Here is a 22,479-nt window from a genome sequence, read left to right as displayed (position 1 = left end):
TCCGGCCGGCAGTGGAGTCGCTGCGGTCGCGGACGAGCCGACGAGGCGCTGAGGCGCAGCGGGGTGCGATGCCAGGGTGCTGAGCGGATCATGGGGGCAGTGATGGCGCATGAAGCCGAGAGGGCGGGGCAGCACAGTGGGACCATAGGGTCACGCGCGCGGGCACGCGAGGAATTTCGGTGGCTGCGACAGAAACCGCACGGCCATGATGGCGCGGAAGGACAGCGCGGTGGCTACGATCCAGCACGGAAATGGAGGGGCGACACTCGTGGCTAGTGAGGCGGCTACGGTTGGCTCCGAGGTGGTGAGGTGCTGCGGCACGGCGTAGCAGCGGGGCGTGGCAGTGAGGCGCAGTAGCGAGGCAACGGCGTAGCAAGGAGGGGCGCCGGTGCACAGCAGCGGGGCGCCTGTGCTTGCGCGACGTGGGACGGGTTGGCAACGGCAGACTGGCGCGACAGAGGTGGAGCCGAGAGGGCAGTGCTGCGGCATGGAGTCGTGATGGTCGCATGCACTCACGCGTGATGGCCAGCAATGGCGCTCCTGGGCTTCTAACGCGGCGAGGAGGGGGAAAAGCACATGATGCTCGGTTGGTAAGGACGGCACCGGCGCTGGAGGCTCCGGTGAAGAAAAAGGAAACTAAGTCGGACAGAGGCAGTCGAGGCAGTCAGAGGCATTGATTGCCCTACCGAGAAAGACGCGATGGAGCAGGCACATACAAACAAGGTAGGTCACAGACGAGCGAGGACAGACGGAGACAAGCCGCAGCAGGCGGACACAAGCTAAGCCAGGCAAGGCAAGTAAGCTCAGAGACATTTATGACGCCGCAAAGTGAAACGATGGAACAAGAAGCGAGAGAGGGAAAGCAAACAAATCAGTATACGGCAGCAGCAGCCCGGCCCACCTTTATTATGGCAATCATCAGAGAAAGGACGTGATGGAGTGGGAGCGGTGGCACGACAACAGAAGTCAATGATGCAGCGCGACGCTAATAAACCATAGTTAATTGATTTCGAACAAGGGGGAACGCACTACTGTCGACAAGCGACGGAGCAAGGTAGGGAGACGTCCCATCGTTTCTGTGGAGCCGTTCGCTCGCAAGTCAATAACTAAACTCAAGGCCTTTCAACTGAGCGAGCTTCTCAAAATAAACACATGAGCATATACATATACATATACATATATATATATTGTTCAATCTATTAATGGATTTTATTTTATTTATAAAAGTCGCTTTTCATGCTTAATCTAACAGAACATACCGTTCGCTAGCATCGTCGTTCGCTATTCCTAAATATTTCTACGCACTGCGTAATTTAACTTGGGTGTTGATTCGAGTCCACGAAACTAAGTCACACAGGATTCGCGTATCGCATCGAATACGTTTTAAATCAAAAATTCTGAGAAACCCGTTTTGAAAATTTTCCTTAGGCCTAAATCGTGGTGCTAAATGAGCTCGTAACACCATGGGTGTTACAACCAACCCTCCTTAAAAAGAATCTCGTCCCGAGATTCAAAGCAAGAACTAGAAGAGGGGAAAATACGATTACATTTCGTAGCTCAGTGATTACACGAAAGAATATACGACTTCGAATACTAAACCACACGGGGATCTAGGGATACATGGTTAAGAGCAACTTGGTACAACCGAGACATACTCCAGAAGTCGAGATAGATGAGGACAATGGAAAAACAACAAGAAGATGATTATCCAAAACATGTCGTAGCACCAACAGATCTAGAAACAGTAAACTGAGAAGTAAAACATCGTGAACCCTAAGATTGACTACCCCAAAAGGGAACTTGAACTTCTTCGACGAACAGGATCCTTTCTTCTTCTCAGATTACACCATCACCTCAGACTGACGAACCTAGTTTCACAATTGACTGGATTTCGTAGCTCTGCTGTGAATGTGAGAGGAACGGGGATGAAGAAGAAGAGCAAGGACCAAGGGTATTTTATAGAGGCGAACTGAGGTGGGATGCAACACCTCGAAAGTGGATGCGGTGGGGATGGGATACACAGGCGGTGCATGCTGTGGAGATAAGGTCGGAGACATGGTGCGCTTCCTGTGCGAACGGGCAGAAGATAAGGGAGAAGAGAGGAGAGGGGTCCGCTCGACAAGGTAGGCGTGCGGGCGACCATGTTCACAAAAAGAAGAAAGGAGGGAGGGGAAGGGGGGGTCTGATATGAGGACGAAGGCATGGGAGCCGAGAGCCAACCAGACGCTAGAAAAAGGAAAAGCGCACAGTGCTCAAGGACAGCAAGTGCGGCATGATGCCGCGGCCACACGAAAACAGGGTGCTACATGCCCGATACAGACAGCGTTCATAGGGCACGCAGCGAAGTGACCCAGCATGCGTAGCACGATCAACTAAACACAGGGCTGGTGACATGACGTCCACTCAGACTTTTTACGACTACCTACAGCTAACCTTCCCTACTACTCTTCTTTTTCTTTCCTTTACTTAACCCGATCCATCTTTCATGTAGACTAAGACCATGTCATACTTTCTTCCTCCAAAACCATCTCCTCTTGGTTACAAGAGAGAACACTTCTGTATCAACCCATTGTGAATTTCCCGTTTGAACACCTGAACATTTTCAAGGAAAATATTTTGTAGCAAAACGGTATGGCGGTGTAACTCGGTAAAGGTACTTGGTCAAAAACCTCAATACCAGCATGTGCCGAGCAGCGTCACATGTGGCAGCTGTTCCACAGGGAGCCCTCGGTTTCATCGTGGCACCATAAGCTTTTAACTAGGCAACTATTTCCAACTTACACGCCATGAAGGCGGTGGGGTCATAGACCACAGACTAAGGGGGTGTCGCAAGGGAAAAAATCAAACAACAAAGGTTTCCCTTCACAACAAGGGACAAGGAATTCAAATCCAACAATGGATTTGTTTTAAAAAGATTCAAGTGTTCTATTGGGACCTCCACAATTAGCCGATACAGTGTCCTATATTATCCAATCACGGCTGATCTACTAGCATCCGAATGTCAACTTCTCTTGTAATCCGCCTAATATCGTCCATGCAAACTCTTAAGCACATCTAACAAACTTAAGGTAGATGAACGCAATAAACACGGTGAAATAAATAAAATGCATGTTCCAACGGTCTTATACGGGTACAACGTACATGAATTCAGGCTCCCATTCACAACACAGCATTCACCTATGGTCGAACGAGCTCAATAACTATAGACAACAACAACGGCAAGAGTACAATACCGGGGGACTGCAACGAAAAACACTACTACTACAGGTACAGCATCCCAAGGCAACTAATCTACATCTTCTCATGGCAATGGCTGAGTGAGAGGAATCAAGGGCCCGACTTCTGACACTTCCGAGGGTGGAGGTGCTGGCGGTGCCACAACACCAGTTCTTCTTCTTTCTGGCGGGTGGATAGGGATCTCTTTCAAGATCGGGGCATCCTACCTTTCAGCAGCCAACGTCCTCCGCTCGGCCCTAGTGACAAGATAGGCCACCCGTAGCTGATGGACATGCCAATCTTTAGCCTCCTTCAGGGCTTCCGACATGGCAGTCTCCCGGCTCTTAGCAGCTATAGCACTGGCATGCGCTTCGGCGAGCTGCACCTAGAGCATCCGGTTGAAGATCTCGGCTTCCCCGACACGCCGAAGGCACGCCCCTAGTTTCAAGGCTTGATAGTTATACTGCTCATCTAGAGCGAGCAGGTACGTGGTCAAGTGCACCACGGTGGGATTGTCCTCTTGCGTGTCCTGCCCTTGCAGAGCCTCCATGCGAGCCCTCCATGCCCGCCGATTTTTGTCCAAAGGTGGAAAGAACCTCATGGGGGTATGGGCAATGGGCTCCTCATAGATCTGGCAGAGGTACCGCAAGGCTTTGTGGGCCACAACCTGTTAGGTGTCGACAAAGCGAAACCCAGTTGCGGTCACACTCTAGGCTTCAGTGAGGTCGGGGAACTCTTCACTCTTCCCAATGTAGACGGTAACCTCACACCGCTCGGTGCCATGCTCCTCATACTCATGGCCCTCATACTCAGGACGATCTTTGACTCCGAGCTTTTGTAGGGTGGCATGCAGGATTCTGGGAAAACCCTCAACGTTCAGGCAGTAGGTACTAACCTAGGCTCCTGCCATCTCTAGCGATGGGGGTGAGGAAGGCTGAGTGAAAAGATGGCTCAAAGGAAAAGCTAAATGAGCTAAAGTGCACCGAGTGGTGGTACCAATAGCTAAGTCAGGCTCTGCTTATAAAGGTGGAGCGCTCAGTGGTCCTAGCACGGTTCACTAGGGTTCCTACGCGGGATCACTATGACGAATTGACCAAATTCTATGTGTTCGAGGCGAGCGACGTGCGATGCCATTACTGACTAGTACGACTATAGGGTAAGGGTCTGACAAGAGTGTAGAAAAGGGGTATAGGGAGACGTGGGTCACGACAGGCGTGAACCACGGGCAAACGTGAAACACGAAGCCACAGTGCAAACCAAACCCTAGAACAGGAACAAGTCAGTCGTATACAATACGACACGCGTGACACCTATGGATGGCGTATCTGCAAGCAATACGACACTACAATGCACAAACAGGATATGCATGAATGCACGTCCTTCCACTGTTGCCAGCATATAGGGCAACCGTTCTCAGATTTTTGGCACATCGTTCTCTCCCTGTAACTAGTCGATACTATCGGACTATGCTCGAGTCAGTGTACCTGCAGAAACTTGATTAACCCTATCTAAGTCAGCAAAGTGTCATCTATCCTGGATACATAACCATAGTAATAGGGCTTACTTATATAACTTCGCATAAAAACGTCCTAACTTTTTACAAAAAGAGGTTGTCAAATTTTAGTTTAAAAAAGTTTTTCGAAGCCTTATTTCCTCATTTGCGCTCTGATACCACCTGTGGCAGAACCGCCTAATCTAATGCGTCCTAGGAGTGTTTGTCTTCCATTAGACACTAAGCACATAAAGGAGAACACTAAATTACTTGGTTCCGTCGGGCACACCCCAAGGGAGAACCCAAAAATCCACATTTCTGCCATCAGGATCACAAATGAGAGAATAAACCTTACATCATTCTTAACCATTTCTTACATTACTTTTAATACCACATCATAGTATAATATTTATTAATATAACAGCGGAATGAAATCATATTATCAGAGTTATAACAATTTAAGTGAACAGCGGAATATAAACATGTGATCAGTATTACAGCGGAAATGAATATCTAATCATGACATAATGAAGTATGGATAATAAACTACAACAACAGGTTATGAACTTTTATTTATAAAAATATTTGGTGAGAGTTATAAATAACAACTACGATCGCAGCGTAAAGGAATCCTCGCTGAGCCCACCAGGAGGAATCCACACACAAGAGTCAGGTTTAGCATCCACCTGTCACCTACAACAGGGGGAATAAAACTCTGAGTACTCAATTGTACTCAGCAAGACTTACCCGATAGGAGGAAAGAAAAGACTCCAAGGATATACAAGACTATCTGGCTTGTGGGTTTATTGCATTGGTAGGAAGCATTATTAAGCGTGCGTCCTTATGTTTGATTTTTATTAATAGCCACATTGGTTCATTAACTAATCATTCTATGTAAGCACCTATACTACTTTCAAGCAGGTGGTGAGCAATCAGATTTCCTTTTTTCATCTTCCATCTTTCAGTTCTTACTACGATGCTAAACACGAGACAAGCCGTACCGGATTGCCCGGCGATTCACGAATTAATGCCCCTAGCTGAGTACCCCGAAAACACATGCCCCACTTGTACCCAAGGCACAAGCAGGACCAACCCATCACTCTCTTGTCCTGGGTGTCTAGGTCCCCGTCCAAACTGGGACTCCAAGCCCCTGCCCCTGAGTCCCAGACTCAGTGCGGTGCAAGGACCTCCTCCACCAAAATAAAACCCTGACAGTCAGTCCGGAAAGAGCCGGATCCGTGACAAGAGAGCAACAAGTCTTCCAAGCGCCCATACCCAAGTATGTGCTCGGGAAATAAGTCTGTGACTTGCCTAGAGCCTTATGCAATGAACGGTCCTTAACCGACCAGATAGGGAAAGCAGTGTAACCAAGCTATGCCCCATGTCCACGGCGACACAACTTCTTAGACCCACCAATACCCAAACTATATCCCTATCCGGTCACCATTTTCCTTTCCACCATTTATATTTTCCAAGTGATAATCATATAGTAATATATTTCCTATCTCTCGCGAGTGACATGCAATCACTCGACTTCTATCGGAGTCCTGTAGCATAGCAATCTACACGATCCTGTCATACTAGTAAGACTCATAGGATAAAGATATATATATATGCATGTAGGTTTCATTCAACTCCTTAAAACTTAATGCACAAATATAATTTAAACTGCAGAAAGTAGGGGTAATGCATCGGGACTTGCCTGGGTAAGATATATATTAAAAAGTTAGTATTGGCATCTTCAGATCATCCACAATCATCTGGATAGAAAGCTCATTGCATCATCTCCAAGAGAGAATACCATTACACCATCTTCGGATTCCCAATCATCCTCCACTTGATCCGTTGGTCCATCATCGTACCTAATGATATGCATTGATGCAAATGCAGAAATGTAAATAATCACGACAGTCGGAAAGCTTAGAAAACCCAATCATCTCACCAGCTAACGAGCTAGTTCTAACGACGACCGTACTAATCTACGTACCCGTGTTGTCGAATAAGACGTTATTTGTAACAATTATTTTTAGTTATACAAACCCAAGTTATTTATTTATTCCATTCTATCGATTTAATCACTATTCGAAATAGGGCATCATTATCTATCTAGCAAACCAATTACTCTGGAACTACAAAAACTACGGTGAGTACCTAATATTGCTAGGAGCCTACTGTAGAAATTTCAGATCCCACTATTGCCAATTTATCAGAACAATTCCTACAAGTTATCTTTTTACAATATTAAGTACCTTAATTTACTTATATAGCTTCCAAAAATATTATCAACTATGTGAATAAAATCTACTAACAGGTAGCTCATGATTTTAGGAGACTAACAAAATTGCTTTCACCATTTTATGATTTTTATTTGATTTATTACGGATTTACAAACTTTAGCCATTTCAAACAAATAATAAATCTACTAAAAAAATAGAAACGCTTCATGGCCGCATTAGGCCCAGCCGGACAAGGCCGGCCAGCCAGCGCGAAACCCAGGCCATGGCGGCCCAAGGCCAGCCCAGGCGGTGCAGCACCAGTTGGCCCAACGACCAGCGCAACCGGCGGCCCAGCGACACCCACGGCGGCCCACGCGGAACGGCGCTGGCGGTCCAGACGATGTGGCACTAGGCTGGGCCAAGCGATGCGCGGCCGACGGCCCAGGTGCGGGTGCGAACGGTGGCCCAGCAGCCAATGGCAGGCCTGCCCAGAGCAGGCGGTGGCCCAATCGCGGCCGAACGTCCCAGGTGCAAGGCAACCCCACCCAGCTGGCAATTTTTGCAAAACGACCCTACACTTTTCTCGATTCGACCCTAGGTCCATAGTACTGTTCAAATGGGTCATGTATTTTGCAAAAACACACCTGTATAATTCTTTTGCTTGGATATACACCCTCCTCTCCTTGCTCACTCTTTTCCAGGAGCAAAGCGCTCGGAGCAGAGGAGCCGAGGAGCTCCGGCCGGTAGTGTAGTCGCTGCGGTTGCGGACGAGCTGGCGAGGCACTGAGGTGTAGCCGGGTGCTGTGCCGGGGTGCCGAGCGGATCATGGGGGCGGCATGGTGCGGTGATGGCGTCTGAAGCCAAGAGGGCGGGGCAGCGCAACGGGACCACGGGGTCATGCGCGTAGGCGCGCGAGGAATTTCGGCGGCGACGACTGAAACTACGTGGCCACGATGGCGTGGAAGGACAACGCGGCAGCTGCGATCCAGCATAGAAATGGAGGGGTGACGCTCGTGGCTAGCGAGGCAGCTCGGGCGCGCGGGCACGGAGGCTGCGGTTGGCTCCGAGGTGGCGAGGTGCTGCGGCCCAGCGTAGCAGCGACGCGCGACAGCGAGGCGCAGTAGCGGGGCAATGACGCAGCAAGGAGGGGTGTCGTTGCACGGCAGCGGGGCATCTGTGCTCACGTGACGTGGGACGGGTCGACAACGGTGGATTGGCGCGATGGAGGTGGAGCAGAGAGGGCAGTGCTGCGGCATGGAGTCGTGATGGTCGTGTGCGCTCACGCATGATGGCCAGCGATGGCGCTCCTAGGCTTCTGATGCGGCGAGGAGGGGGAAAAGCACATGATGCTCAGTTGGTAAGGACGACACCGGTGCTAGAGGCTCTAGCGAAGAAAAAGGAAAACTAAGTTGGACAGAGGCAGTCGAGGCAGTCAGAGGCATTGATTGCCCTGCCGAGAAAGACACGACGGAGCAGGCACATACAAACAAGGCAGGTCACAGATGAGCGAGGACAGACGGAGACAAGCCACAGCAGGCAGACATAAGCTGAGCCAGGCAAGGCAAGTAAGCTCAGAGACATTTATGATGCCGCAGAGTGAAACGATGGAACAAGCAGCGAGAGAGACAAAGCAAACAAATCAGTATACGACAGCAGTAGCCCGACCCAGCTTTATTATGGCGATCATCAGAGAAAGGACGCGATGGAGTGGGAGCGGTGGCACGACGACGGAAGTCAACGATGCGGCGCGACGCTAATAAACCGTAGTTAATTGATTTCGGACAAGGGGGAACGCACTACTATCGACAAGCGACGGAGCAAGGCAAGGAGACGTCCTATCGTTTCTGTGGAGCCGTTCGCTCGCAAGTCAATAACTAAACTCAAGGCCTTTCAACTGAGCGGGCTTCTCAAAATAAACACATGAGCATATACATATATATATATATCGTTCAATGTATTAATGGATTTTATTTTATTTATAAAAGTCGCTTTTCATGCTTAATCTAACAGAACATACCGTTCGCTGGCATCGTCGTTCGCTATTCCTAAATATTTCTACGCACTGCGTAATTTAACTTGGGCATTGATTTGAGTCCACGAAACTAAGTCACACAGGATTCGCGTATCGTGTCGAATACGTTTTAAATAAAAAATTTTGAGAAACCCGTTTCAATTTTTTTTCCTTAGGCCTAAATCGCGGTGCTAAATGAGCTCATAACACCAAGGGTGTTACAACTTGGTAGCAGCTCCAACAAATATCACATTCTAAACAAATTTAGGGTCTTTTTTTGCAAGACTCGGTTACAAACGCAGACGCTCACATACACAAGCGCACTAATCGCTAGCTAACTGTCGGTGTTTTCGGACCACCGATGAGTAAATTTGTATTTGCGCGTCTGGCTCGGATGGTGTGCTCGAAGGATACAAGGGTTTATACTGGTTCGGGCAGAACGTCCCTATGTCCAGTTCGCTGCTGCTCATGTTACCGGCACTTGGTTTGTAGTAGGGGTTACAAACAAGCGAGAGAGAGAGGATCCCAAGTCTCTGGTGGAAGGAGTGAATGGGTGCTGAGAGCTCGCTTGTCGCTCAGCCGTGTGCTCGTGTCATGCTCTTGTGTCCTACTTTCATGGGGCGCCCTGCTTTCCCTTTTATAGGCGAAGGGAAAGCGCGGGTTATAGAGGAGGAAAAGGAGAAGAACGAGAGAGAGAGATAGAAGAAGGCTTCTATGGTTGTCGGGTCCTTCTCCTTCATGCGGGTCCCACCGATCCTGTAGATGTCAACAGGGACGGCTCCATGTCACGGCCCTGTTCATCACTAGTGTCATGCGCAGACGTCATCTGCCGGTCATGGCGTTCCCCTCCATCCTAGCGGACATCGTGGTGAACTGACACGCCTGTCAGCGCCCGTACGAGGATTAGGCAGAATAGCACCGGTACGCCCGACACTGTTCTTGATGTGAATCCCCAGGTATGGCCCGTCATAGCCACAGGTTACATCGAGGTGTGCCAGCCTCTTTCCTAGCATCAGAGCTTTGACCTAGGCCCATACGCTTGGACCTGGAGTGATTGGTGGCGGTATGGGTCCCCGTCGGACGAAATGGAACCCATGTCCTCGAAGTCGGATGAGACGGAGCCCGCACCCAAGGGGTCGTTCGACCGGTCCCAAGGGCTCGTTGCCTTTTCTTCGAGGGAAAACCATGGACTAGGAACCGACCAAGACTCTAACGTGGGCTGGGATACCCGTGGCGCTCGTGCGCCTAGGTACTAGCCACTAGTGGGCCCATCCCTTTCCACCCCTCACTCTAAGGGTGCCCCAGAGCGGCTGTGAACCCATTGGAGGGCCAGCCTTCGAACTTCTGGGCCTGAATGGGCCATAGGAGCATTTTCAGCTTTGTACCCCTCCTTACCTGTGACGGTTCTCGTGCCTGTCTACACCAACGCCGAGCTGGACGACATCGAGAAGGAGGTGGTCCCTCTAGCACATGACTTACCTACCGAGATAGAGGATGAGATCACCCCCCAAGAAATTAGTTAGGTAGATAAGCCAGACAGCGAACTTATAATAAGTGGACAAGCTCTTAAATTTCGTTATGACCAAACAGATTTTTAGCTCTTTTCCCCTTTTTATATAAAAAGGCTAATGCGTTCTGACCCTTTCTGTCATTAAGGCTGTAAAGCTCGGGGTGCGGGTGAAAAAACTCTGATCACGCTGGTGAGCAAAAACATCGTAGCCGCTGGGGCGTAGGTTTCTTGCAGTCCGACCAATTTTACTCAGCGTTCGTTTCCGCAACCCTTGCTTCTAGATCTTAGAAAGGGTCAGGCATAGAGAATGTCTACTGGATAGATATACTCTTTAATACATTCTAACTCTTTTTATAGTTAAGGCTGTAAAGCTCGGGGTGCGGGTGAAAAAACTCTGATCATGCTGGTGAGCAAAAAACGTCATAGCCACTAGGGCGTAGGTTTCTTACGGTCTGACCAGTTTTACTCAGCGTTCATTTCCGTAACCCTTGCTTCTAGATCTTAATGTGAGAAAGGGTCGGGCATAGAGAATGTCTACCAGATAGATATACTCTTTAATGCGTTTCGACTCTTTTCATAGTTAAGGCTAAAAAGCTCAGGGTGCGGGCAAAAAACTCTGATCATGCTGGTGAGCAAAAATGTCATAGCCGCTGGGGCATAGGTTTCTTGCGGTCCGACCAGTTTTATTCAGCGTTTGTTTCTGCAACCCTTGCTTCTAGATCTTAACGTGAGAAAGGGTCGGGCATAGAATGTCTACCGGATAGATACGCTCTTATCAGCCCCCGAGTGAGGCCCGACCCCTTGCCGTTGCTGGGGTCGGGTGTCACTAAAGATCAAGGAGTCGATAGTGAAACCGATAAGAGAAAGCGTGTGTAGATTAAGGGTAAAAGCGACGTAGTTGTTCGATGTTCCAGGAATTGACGAAGACTTCACCGTCGGTGATCTTAAGCTTATATGTGCCTGGTCGGAGCACCTTCGTGATGACGAGTGGTCCCTCCCACAGCAGAGAGAGCTTGTGGCGGTTCTTGTTGCTCTGGATGAGGTGGAGCACCAGGTCCCCAACGTTGAAGGCCCGGCCCCACACTCGACAGCTGTGGTACCGGCGCAATGCTTGCTGGTACTTGGCCGAGCGGAGGAGGGCAACGTCGTGCGCTTCATCTAGTTGCTCTATGGCATCGTTGAGGGACGCCTCGGCTCCCTATTCATCGTACGCCCTGACCCTCGGCACTCCATAATCGAGGTTAGTCGGGAGGATAGCCTCAGAACCGTAGACCATGAAGCATGGCGTGTAGCCGGTGGCCCGGCTGGGGTCATCCTTAGGCTCCAAAGCACCGTGGGAAGCTCCGCGACCCATCGTTTGCCAAACTTGTTCAATCGGTTAAAGATCCTAGTCTTGAGGCCTTATAGGACCATGTCGTTCGCGCATTCAACCTACCTGTTCGTGCGGGGGTGCACCACGGCGGCCCAATCGACACGGATGTGGTATTCATCATAGAATCGGAGGAACTTTTCCTAGTGAACTATGTGCCATTGTTCGTGATAATGGAGTTTAGGACTCCAAAGCGATGGACGATGTCAAGGAAGAACAGCACGGCTTGCTCGGACTTGATCACGGAGATTGATCGAGCCTCTATCCACTTTATAAACTTGTCTACGGCGACAAGCAAGTGCATATAGCCCCCGGGCGCCCTCTTGAGAGGTCCAACCAGATAGAGCCCCCAGACCATGAACGGCCATGTGATGGGGATCATTTGGAGTGCTTGGGTCGGTAGGTGGGTCTACCGAACATAGTATTGACACCCTTCATAGGTGCGCACAATATGTTCAGCGTCGGCTACTACGGTCGGCTAGTAGAAGCCTTGTCGGAACATGTTTCCGACCAGGGTCCTAGGTGCGGCATGGTGCCCGTAGACCCCACCGTGGATATCACTCAACAACTGCTTCCCTTGTTCGATGGGGATACAATGCTATAGGATCCCGGTGTGGCTTCGCCTGTAGAACTCACCCTCAATAACGACAAAGGACTTGGCGTGACGCCCGAGCCACCGAGCCTCTGTTTTATCCGTCGGCAGCGCCTCACAGAGGAGGTAGTCGAGGTAAGGCATCCTCCAGTCGGCTAGAGGGTCGGGCTCTGTCGTTGGATCCTCGTCAAGCTCCATGACTTTGGGGTCAAATGGAGCCGTCGGCTGGTTAGCCCCGAGCCCAGGACATGCGGCCTGTCACCGGTCTGTTCCGGCACCTCGTAGCGGACCGAGGGCTTGTACTGATCTCTAGCGAAGACGCCCATGACAGCCGCCTCGTTGAGACACCTCTGGATGTGATTGAGCTCGGGACCATCGAACTTGTCCTCCAACTGGCGGACTTCTCGGCAATATGCAGCCATCTTGGCGTTGTGGCAACTTGATTCCTTCATGACTTGGTCGATGACCAGCTGGGAGTCGCCTCGGACATCAAGCCATCGGATACCCAACTTGACGGTGATGCACAGGCCATTGATGAGTGCCTCATACTCGGCCACATTGTTGGAGGAGGGGAAATGGATGCGAACCATGTACCTCATGCGTACCTTGAGGGGCGAAACAAAGACTAGCCCCGCGTCGGTGGCTTTCTTCATCAGCGATTCATCGAAGTACATCATCTAGTACTCTTGGTCGACGACTGCTGGCGGCATTTGGATCTCGGTCCACTCTGCAACGAATTCAGCCAGCGCTTGTGACTTGATGGTCGTCCGAGGGGCATATGAAATGCCTTGACCCATCAAATCGAGTGCCCACTTCGTGATTCTTCCTATGGTATCCTGGTTTTGGATGACCTCACCGAGAGGGAAGGACGTCACGACTATCACCAGATGCGACTCGAAGTAGTGATGTAACTTTCTCTTGGCGATAAGGATGGCGTATAGGAGTTTTTAGATTTGGGGGTAGCAAGTCTTGGAATCAGACAAGACCTCGCTAATGAAGTACATGGGATGCTGCACTTTGAGGGTGTGTCCCTCTTCTTCTCACTCTACCACTAGGGCGGCGTTGACCACTTGCATGGTGGCCACAATATAGAGCAGAAGCGGTTCCCCGTGGTGAACTGACGCGCCTGTCAGCGTCCATACAAGGATTAGGCAGAACAGCACCGGCATGTCCGACACTATTCTTGATGTGAATCTTCAGGTATGGCCCGTCATGACCATGGGTTACATCGAGGTGTGCCAGCCTCTTTCCTGGCGTCAAAGTTTTGACCTAGGCCCATACGCTTGGACCTGGAATGGTTGACGGCGGTATGGGTCCCCGTCGAACGAGACGGAACCCGCGTCCTCGAGGTCGGGCGAGATGAAGCCCGCGGCCTTGGGCGAGACGGAAACCGCGTCCTTGGGGTCGAGCGAGACGGAGCCTACACCCAAGGGGTCGGGCGAGACGGAGCCCTCGGCCTCGAGGTCGGGCAGGACGGAACCCGCGGCCTTGGGTCGGACGAGACCTTTTAATACGTCTCGAGCTATCCGAGAAAGTCAGTGTGGGCGCTAACTTTTTTGCTTTGGGTATCCCTAATATCAATACCCGACACTAGCTAAAATTAATCATATTACATTTAAATACGAGAGTTTGGGTTAAATTTTTAGCTAAATCTCTAACTACATGTTCGGTCTCGTTCGGTTTACCTAGAAAATGGCACTATTCAGCTTATTTTTTTAGCTAGAACAGTGTTTTTCTTTCATAAAAATTCAGTCAAAACAGTGTTTTTAACCGGTTTCAGCCACGTTTCAACGAGCCGAAGGGGGCCGCTGTCAACTAGTTTTGGAGTTTCTTCGCCTCTCCACACTGATTTTATTAGGCAAGGCAACTCGTTGTTTCTGATGTGATGTGGACGCTGTTACGCTGATAAAAAGCTCTGTGTTTTATCAGGCGGGGCAACTTGTTGTTTCTTATGTGACGTGGATGCTGCTATGCTGATAAACAGGCGGGGTAACTTGTTTCTGATACGACGTGAATGCTGCAACGTTAAGGTAGTGTTTGGTTGTCCTTTCTAAATTTTAGTTGTTGTCCCATCGAATGTCTAGACACATATATAAAGTATTAAATATAAATTAATTACGAAACTAATTGCATAGTTTGCGACTAATTTACGAGACGAATCTTTTAAGCCTAATTAGTCCATAATTTGATAATGTGGAGCTATAGTAACATATGCTAATGACGGATTAATTAGGTTTAAAAAAATCGTCTCTTGGAGTACTGATGGATTATGCAATTTATTTTTTTATTAGTATCCAAACACTCCATATAATAACGTCCCGACACACCTCCTAAATTTTAGTTACCGGATCCAAACACCACCTAAGTGAGGATGTTGGGTCTTGTTTAGTTTACGGGTGTAAAGTTTTGAGGTGTTATACCGGGTATTATATGGAGAGATTGCATGGGATGTTCGGATACTAATAAAAACAAATTAGAGAATCCGTCAATAAACCGCGAGACGAATTTATTAAGCCTAATTAATTTGTCGTTAGCACATGTGTTACGGTAGCACTTTATTATCAAATTATGAACTAATTAGACTTAAAAGATTTATTAATCGTAATACGTGGAATTAATTATTTTGAATCTATATTTAATATTTTATGTACGTCTCCACGTTTGACGGGACAGGACCTAAACTTTGGCGAGGAACTAAACCGCCTTGCGAGCCGGGACTCACCCACCGAGCCTAGATGCGTTGGGATGGCCTAACGAAAACCGTATATACGTTGTTGGCGACCCCACCGTATCCCCCTCGGCCCCTCCTCACTGCTCTCGCTTTCGCTCGCCATCCGTAGTCCCGCACACCCGCCCCGCCCTCGCGATGCCTTCGCCCGCCGCGGCCGCGGCGGCGCCTCTCCACCGCATCGCATGCGCGCGTCAGCGCCTCCCTCAAACCTCCCTCCTCTTCCTCCCACCCCGCGCGCTCCTCAATTCCGGGCGCCTCGCCGTCCCGGCCCCGCTGCCCGTTCACGCGCTGAGGCTGCCTCCGACGGCGACGAGGGCGGCAAGCCACGACGCCGCCACGGGCGCGAGATCGCCCACATCTGGCGGCCAGATGCTGGTGCGGATCTGGTTCTGCCTCCCTCTGCTCGTTGGCTTTCTTTTGTTTATCCATATGGCATTTGACACGTGCGTATGCGCTTTAGATGGTTTCCTCGTGTGGTGTGGGGGTGACAGGGTGTGACGTGTTTTTTTCGCAGGTGTTCGTCCCGCCGCACCCGCTGATAAAGCATTGGGTCTCCGTGCTGCGCAACGAACAGACACCCTGCGCCATCTTCAGTGAGTGTTTCTGAATGGCTTAGTATTTTGATTTTTTTGCGAGGATTCTGAATGGCTTAATAGAAGTTGGATATAGTAGCAATTGAACACCACTTGGGGAAGCAATTTTGTTTGACCATGGTTGGTAGTGTTGCTGTGGTAAGCAGTATGATAGTATTTCACTGAGCCTTTGTTAATTGCTGTCATAGAGAGTGCCATGGCAGAGCTTGGTCGGCTGCTCATATACGAAGCATCCAGAGATTGGTTGGTGAGTTGAAATCCTTTTGCCTGGTTAATCATTTTCTGTTATTCTTCTTTCTCTTCTAATGCTTTAAGGTTGAAATTAACCTTGCTAGTGAAGTCAGAGTAAAACGAAGTTTTGACATGGTATGGACAATTATATTTTTTGGGAAGAATGTTGAATGCCACTAACATCTGAATCAAAACTTATCACAATTTTTAGATGTCTTCATGGCCACTTCTTTTGCCACAGTTTTCTCATGTATTTTTTTTTAACACGTACCTGCGTATTGTTTCTGAGAATGCAGCCTCACAACACCAAGTCATGGACATGTTCCCTTATCTTTCTATATCATGAACAATGTGTTGTGCATAAAAAGATGTGTGGATCAGTCATTTTTAGACACGTCAATCAACACTTCATTGTCAATAGAACTTCAGGAATTATGATAAATCGTTCTGAACCCTTGCAGCCTACAATCACAGGAGAGATTGAAACACCTATAGCTGTAGCTAGCATTGAATTTATTGATCCAAGAGAACCTGTTCTGGTAAGTCTGTTTCTTGACACCAGATATTGTACATGGCTTTTGTAGTGTGTCTAGGATTATATTTAGTCAGTTCTACTAGCATGTCTAACAGGTTATTCCAATACTGAGAGCTGGTCTTGCACTAGCTGAACTTGCTTCATCAGTTCTGCCAGCCACCAAGACTTATCACCTTGGTAAGTTGATTAAGCAATGTTCCATGCATCTATGTCTTAGCAAACTAGAGCCAAATTCTGTTCTTCATTTTTGAAATCAAAATAGACTTTTATGCTCATATATTGCTAACATAAGCTTCATGACCAAAATTCCAGCACTCCAAGCTGATTTATTTTGTTCTCTGTGTACCAAATCAATGCTTGATATTCTTGATTTGATGCATGCATCTTTGCATGGTCAGATGAATAAAGTTGGAAATGTGCAGGCTAATATCCATATATTCTGTACTTAACCACCACATCACACTATTATTCTTCTTGCTAATAATGCATTTGTAAATAAACAAAGAAGCTTGCCTGAACTATTTACATACTCTGTAAATACAATATTTTAGTGGCTCTATTTTAATTACTTACACAAACCAGTATTCATCTCGAAAGCTATGAACAATTATTCTTATCCATTCCATTTCATTGAAAACTGAAGGCCTCCGTAGGGATGAAGAAACACTTCAACCTTCAATATACCTGAACAAGTATGTTTCCTTTCTGCAAGCTCTACTTTATTTTCTCACACACTGTTTTGTGCTCCCTCTGGTCACAAATGCTTGACGCTTTGTCCAAGATCCAATCATTTGAAACTTGGAATGTCAATAACTTTCTAAAATATTTGGTTTGAAAACATAAAAATCATGTGGGCATTCTTACAAGTACTTCCATAATCTCACAAACATTGTTAGAATCTATTAAGTATATTCTAGAAGGGCGGGCCTGGTGCAAGCGGTAGAGTCTTACCGCCTGTGATCGGAAGGTCCCGGGTTCGAGTCGCGGTCTCCTCGCATTGCACAGGCGAGGGTAAGGCTTGCCACTGACACCCTTCCCCAGACCCCGCACAGAGCGGGAGCTCTCTGCACTGGGTACGCCCTATAAGTATATTCTAATAGAAAATAGTGGTCAAAGTTGCACCATTGAAACCATGAAAAGTCAAAAGCGTAAAGTTTTTTTACCAGATTGAATAATTGGGGTTGTCCATGCTTTAGTTTATGCAATTGCTTTGATTGTCACTCTTGGATCATGAGACCCTACAGAACTATTGAAGAATAAAATATTGCAAATGCAAGTTTTTTTTTCTATCCAAGTAAATCCCTCTTGTGTAAAATAGTATGGAATGCAGATATTAGCACACAAGGGTCCCATTGCTATCTTGATTAAATCATAATGCGTAGTATTATTCATTATAACATCTACCATTCTTTGTGTTAACTAATATCACTTTATTGTGCTGATCTGTTGAGCACTGCAAAATTTCTTAAATAGTTAGATGCCTACACTAATTAGAGCAGCCCCTAACATTTCTTTCTTTTTCTTCTTTCGATCCAGCCTGCCAGACAAGATTCCAGAGGGGACTCGTGTACTAGTTGTTGACCCAATGCTGGCCACTGGTAAACATTTAGCTCTGCATAAACAATTTGTGTTCTGCCTAAGGTTCTTAAATTTGAACATACCAATTTCTCAAAAAGAAAATTAAAAATAAGTTCCTGTACCTAACCAGCATTGTGCACAAAAAACTGTTGTTAGTGGTTGAACAACGTGGTGCTAAAAAAGTTGTGATATATGATAAATTACTTTTCTTTTCCAGATATGAAAGGAGTAGAAATAAAAATTCTAGGACTATTGCTGTATAAATCTCTAAGAATCATGATTGTATTTGTTTCTTTAGGTGGGACAATGGTTGCTGCTATTGACTTGTTAATCGAGCGTGGAGTTACCAGCAAGCAGATTAAAGTTGTAAGTTCATCAAAACCTCGATATGCTTCTGTTACTTAACCATTTTATCAATCTCTAACTCCTCCCCCAATTCAGGTATCTGCTGTTGCATCACCTCCTGCACTGCAAAAGCTTAATAACAAGTTCCCTGGGTAAGAAATAGACAATCTTATGTGTTATAACAAGTTCACCATGCTGCATGCAGCATTTACAATTTTCTTCCATTCCAGGCTCCATGTGTACACAGGAATAATTGATCCGGAAGTAAATGAGAAAGGGTATTGTTCTAAACTTATCAGCTCATTGCAAAACTCATGGAGGACGTATTATTAATTATTATTGCTGCATAAATACCCCATTTGGTCCTTGCTTCTGCTGATTAATGACTTCAATTGTTGTTTTGTGCCCACAGTTTTATAGTTCCAGGACTGGGGGATGCTGGCGACAGAAGCTTTGCCACATAATCAGACTGCTCAATTTGATTGGGCCAGTGCTCGACCTGCGAGAATCTTTGCTTGAGTTTCACAGGAATGGAGCAACTGCGAGTAGAAGTGTTCATTGCTGTAGATTACCTTCATTTGAGATTTTGTCCCCAGTGTTACAATCAGCTACCTACCATTTTGTAGCTACCCATTCTATATGATTGCATAGAATATAAGGCTAGTTCAAATGTCCCCAGATGGCGAAATCTTCTTGAGAGAACAAGGTTCCGTTCAAAATGATGGATTATTGAAGTTAGTGCTCTCTAATATTTTGCCAGTCGACGGAATAAAACTGTTTCATTGTGTTTTATCTTGTTTATATAGATCGAGTTAGGCCAGCAGTGTGCTTCCTAGCACCCCTTTCTGTGTACTATATTAGCTGCACCAAAGCAAAGGTTTATGGATCATTATTAATAAATCAAACTTATCCAACTTTGATCAAGTATTAAAAACATGCCAACATATGCAATTTCAAATTATTTTTATTAAAATTTGAATTCATCGAGAAATTAGGTTTGTCATCCGAGCCAAAGAGATTTTATAGTAGTTTGTGGCATGTTCAACAATTTATTCATTCACCCTCCATGATATTATTATCTTCATTGTGAAGACAGAAAATGATATTTCCCCTATTTTTTCCATTAGCTACTCTAGGAATATTTTGTGTCGTTGTCCCTCTTAAGCTACCACAAGTGGAATTGAATCTTCTATGACAGTAACTCTCCTCTTCTTCCATAAACTTTAAGAATTCAGCTTGAATAATAAAAGACTTCCTGGCAAGGAGTACGGCAGGGAGGCTCCTCTCCTCTTCCAAAATTTCCAATTATTGAGCTCATCTTTGAGATTGTTCTTACATTTTCTGCTATGCCCTTTGATACTTAACCTCCACACTTTGAGGAACTCTTAATCTATTTCATTTCAATGCACCATCTTTTTGCAGCATTACTTGCAATAATGTTCTTGCCCTAGATTTTTAGTGATTTTGGGGATAAAATTAGCATGCTATAGTCACGAATTTTCAAAGCAAAACGGTTTCAAGATTTATTTGCCATTTAGCTCAGAATTGAAGATAAGAGGCTTATGGTCAGACATGTATCTTGGAATTTTCTTAAGGTTACAGAGGGGAAGGTCCTGTTCCTAGGATCCAGATATTAGAACTGTCTAGTTTTTCCAAAGTAGGGTCATGTATGTTATTACGCCAAGTAAACTTCCTGCCCACTAATTTCATTTCTTTGAGCTCATGGGTATTTATGATCTGATTGAACATATCGCGAATTTATTAATGTTTAACTTTTTGTTCTTCTCATTACTAAATCTCAACTTTTTTCTATAAACATTGCAATAATAACAAACTCCCTAGCTTTACAATTCTCCAGATCAGACATTTCAATCTGACGCCACTCAGCATACCTATGGATTTACCATTAGAAGGACTCCAGTGCCATAAGAAGTTTTATATGGATCAAGTTTTCTAAAAAATTTATCAGTGTATCTCTGGCAAACCTTTAAGGCTATAAAGTCGGCGTGGCAATCCCAAATTAGATATGAGGGAAGTGATCAAAAGCCCTTATTGGACAGTCCTCTCCAGTTCCTTATGATACCTATCATTAGGATGGTTTTTGTTTTTGTTTAAATCATGCCTCTATCCAGTGGCGGATCCAGGATGAAATCAAGGAGGGGGCTAAGTAATGGACATGTTGATTGATAATGAAGATTTAATGATGATTTATGCTTGATGCTACAGTAATTTAACAAGGAATTAAGGCTCCCGGGGGGGCTGCAGCCCCCCCAGCCCCCCCCCCCCTGGATCCGCCAATGCCTCTATCTCTAAGATTGAATCTTAGGGCAAATCATAGGTTTATCTCCTTCAGAGTTACGTTTGTCAAAGCAGGTTGACCCCTTTTAGCTCTATAGGCCTTTTTTTACTAGGATAATTCCCGTACATTGCGCCGGGTAAACGATCATATATAAAATCAGAGAAATCCAAGAATTTCAACCCCTATTGTTATGAAACACCTTGCACCTTGCTTTTATCGAGACTCATTAAACTCAGATAAAGAAGGTGCCAAAATTCCGTTGGCCTGAACATGAGGATGGGGACGAGATCTTACCAGATTGATTCTGAATACGGCTAGGCGGGACTTGGTATATTAATGGGTAGACGATGATGTTATTATAGTCTTTTCAATATTACCCCTTTTTGTTAAAAAGTATACTAATGCACAACTGTAGACACTGAGAAGCAGCAACAAATGTCTACAAATAATTGAGAATTAAAGATTTAGAAATTTTCCCCTTGGCCTGAACATTCAAGGATCAAATTGTTAAATCTCTACAACTACTAATTGAGACTTCAGACATTTAGAGATAAAATTGTTCAATTCTTGAACAATTTGATTGCATGTTGTTAGTCTCTAAATAAAGCATAACAAGGAATTCCTAACTCTTAGAAGTATTTTGTCTATCATGTGGTGTGTAGGTTAAAAGATCCATCCATGTTGGCAAAACACTTTTCAGAACAGGAAAGGATGATGGCTAAGCAATTTTCTACCGGACCATAGATGGCCTCTGGCCTGATACACTGGATAGTACCATACTTGGTAGTCTTTGTGACCAGATGGTATATGTTTTTTGTATCACCGGGTAGGTGATTAGTCTAGAGTCTTTTTAGGTGTAGAAGAGATAGAGATGTGAGGCTGCCGACCGTCCCGATGAGGCGGCAGCCGACCGTCCCGGACGTGAACTCAAAATTGGTTGTGCCACGGACTCTGTACACGTTTGTGGACTCGAGTATATGTACACGTATTTGGTAATTTTTGTGACCGGGTAGTACGTAGTCTTTGTGACCGACCAGACAGTATACAATTTTTTGTATCACCAGGTAGATGATTACTTTAGTCTTTTTAGATGTATAGATATAAGGCTCCGCTCTCTGGCCTTTCCATTAAACAAACGGGCTCGACCAAATCGCGAGCAACAAGAGTTTCTACAAATTCCGGGATGAGGTTTGCCCACACATAGAGCTCACTAGGGTCCCAACACATTGCGAGTTTCAAGTTCTAGGGACAGAAATAATGCCACTGCATACAAAATGTTCCCGTGACATGAAGGAGTGTCCCTGATCATCATCCCGCAAGCCGCTAAGTCCATAGATGGCTGTGCTGCGTTTATCTGCAGCTGCAAAAATATCCTCTCACAATTTATTGTAGCAATAGCCAAAAAAACTGCAGCTGTAGTTGCAGCGAGCACTCTCTGTAAAGCTTGTTTTAGAATGGAAGAATCAACCTCCACTTGAACTGCGAGAAATACCAGTCTGTATAGGCTTTTTAAGTCTTCTCCTTTTCTTATTAGATATTGTGTTAGCATTTTCATCTTCAGTACTCCTCGGTTTGCTATCCTATTATCTTGTGCTCTTCCAAGGGGAGAATTTCATCCTCCTGAGCAGGAATCACATTTACTTGGTTGGCCCTAGCCTTCCCAGGGTCTTTAAAATATATCAATTTTCTCAAAAGTGATCGAATGGAGGGAACTCAACTTACTCGACACAAATGCTCAAGCAAAATTAGTCACCAAACAAA

The 22,479-nt window shown here is 46.3% G+C and overlaps 1 protein-coding gene across 1 annotated transcript; it reads left to right on the top strand.

Moving 5' to 3' along the window:
• Positions 1 to 15,153: 15,153 nt before the first annotated feature.
• LOC136513027 (uracil phosphoribosyltransferase-like) lies at positions 15,154 to 19,093 on the top strand. Its single transcript, XM_066507031.1, has 11 exons — positions 15,154 to 15,512; positions 15,652 to 15,730; positions 15,919 to 15,977; positions 16,423 to 16,500; positions 16,592 to 16,673; positions 17,140 to 17,188; positions 18,033 to 18,094; positions 18,373 to 18,440; positions 18,516 to 18,571; positions 18,650 to 18,697; positions 18,832 to 19,093. Exons 1-11 carry the CDS (start codon positions 15,273 to 15,275, stop codon positions 18,881 to 18,883), a joined length of 873 nt encoding a protein of 290 aa, XP_066363128.1. The 5' UTR covers positions 15,154 to 15,272; the 3' UTR covers positions 18,884 to 19,093.
• Positions 19,094 to 22,479: the final 3,386 nt, after the last annotated feature.

Source organism: Miscanthus floridulus, chromosome 16, assembly GCF_019320115.1.
Source record: "Miscanthus floridulus cultivar M001 chromosome 16, ASM1932011v1, whole genome shotgun sequence".
In the NCBI taxonomy this organism is placed as follows: Eukaryota; Viridiplantae; Streptophyta; class Magnoliopsida; order Poales; family Poaceae; genus Miscanthus; species Miscanthus floridulus.
The sequence above is the reverse complement of the archived record's forward strand: the minus strand, read 5'-3'. Positions and strand labels throughout refer to the sequence as shown.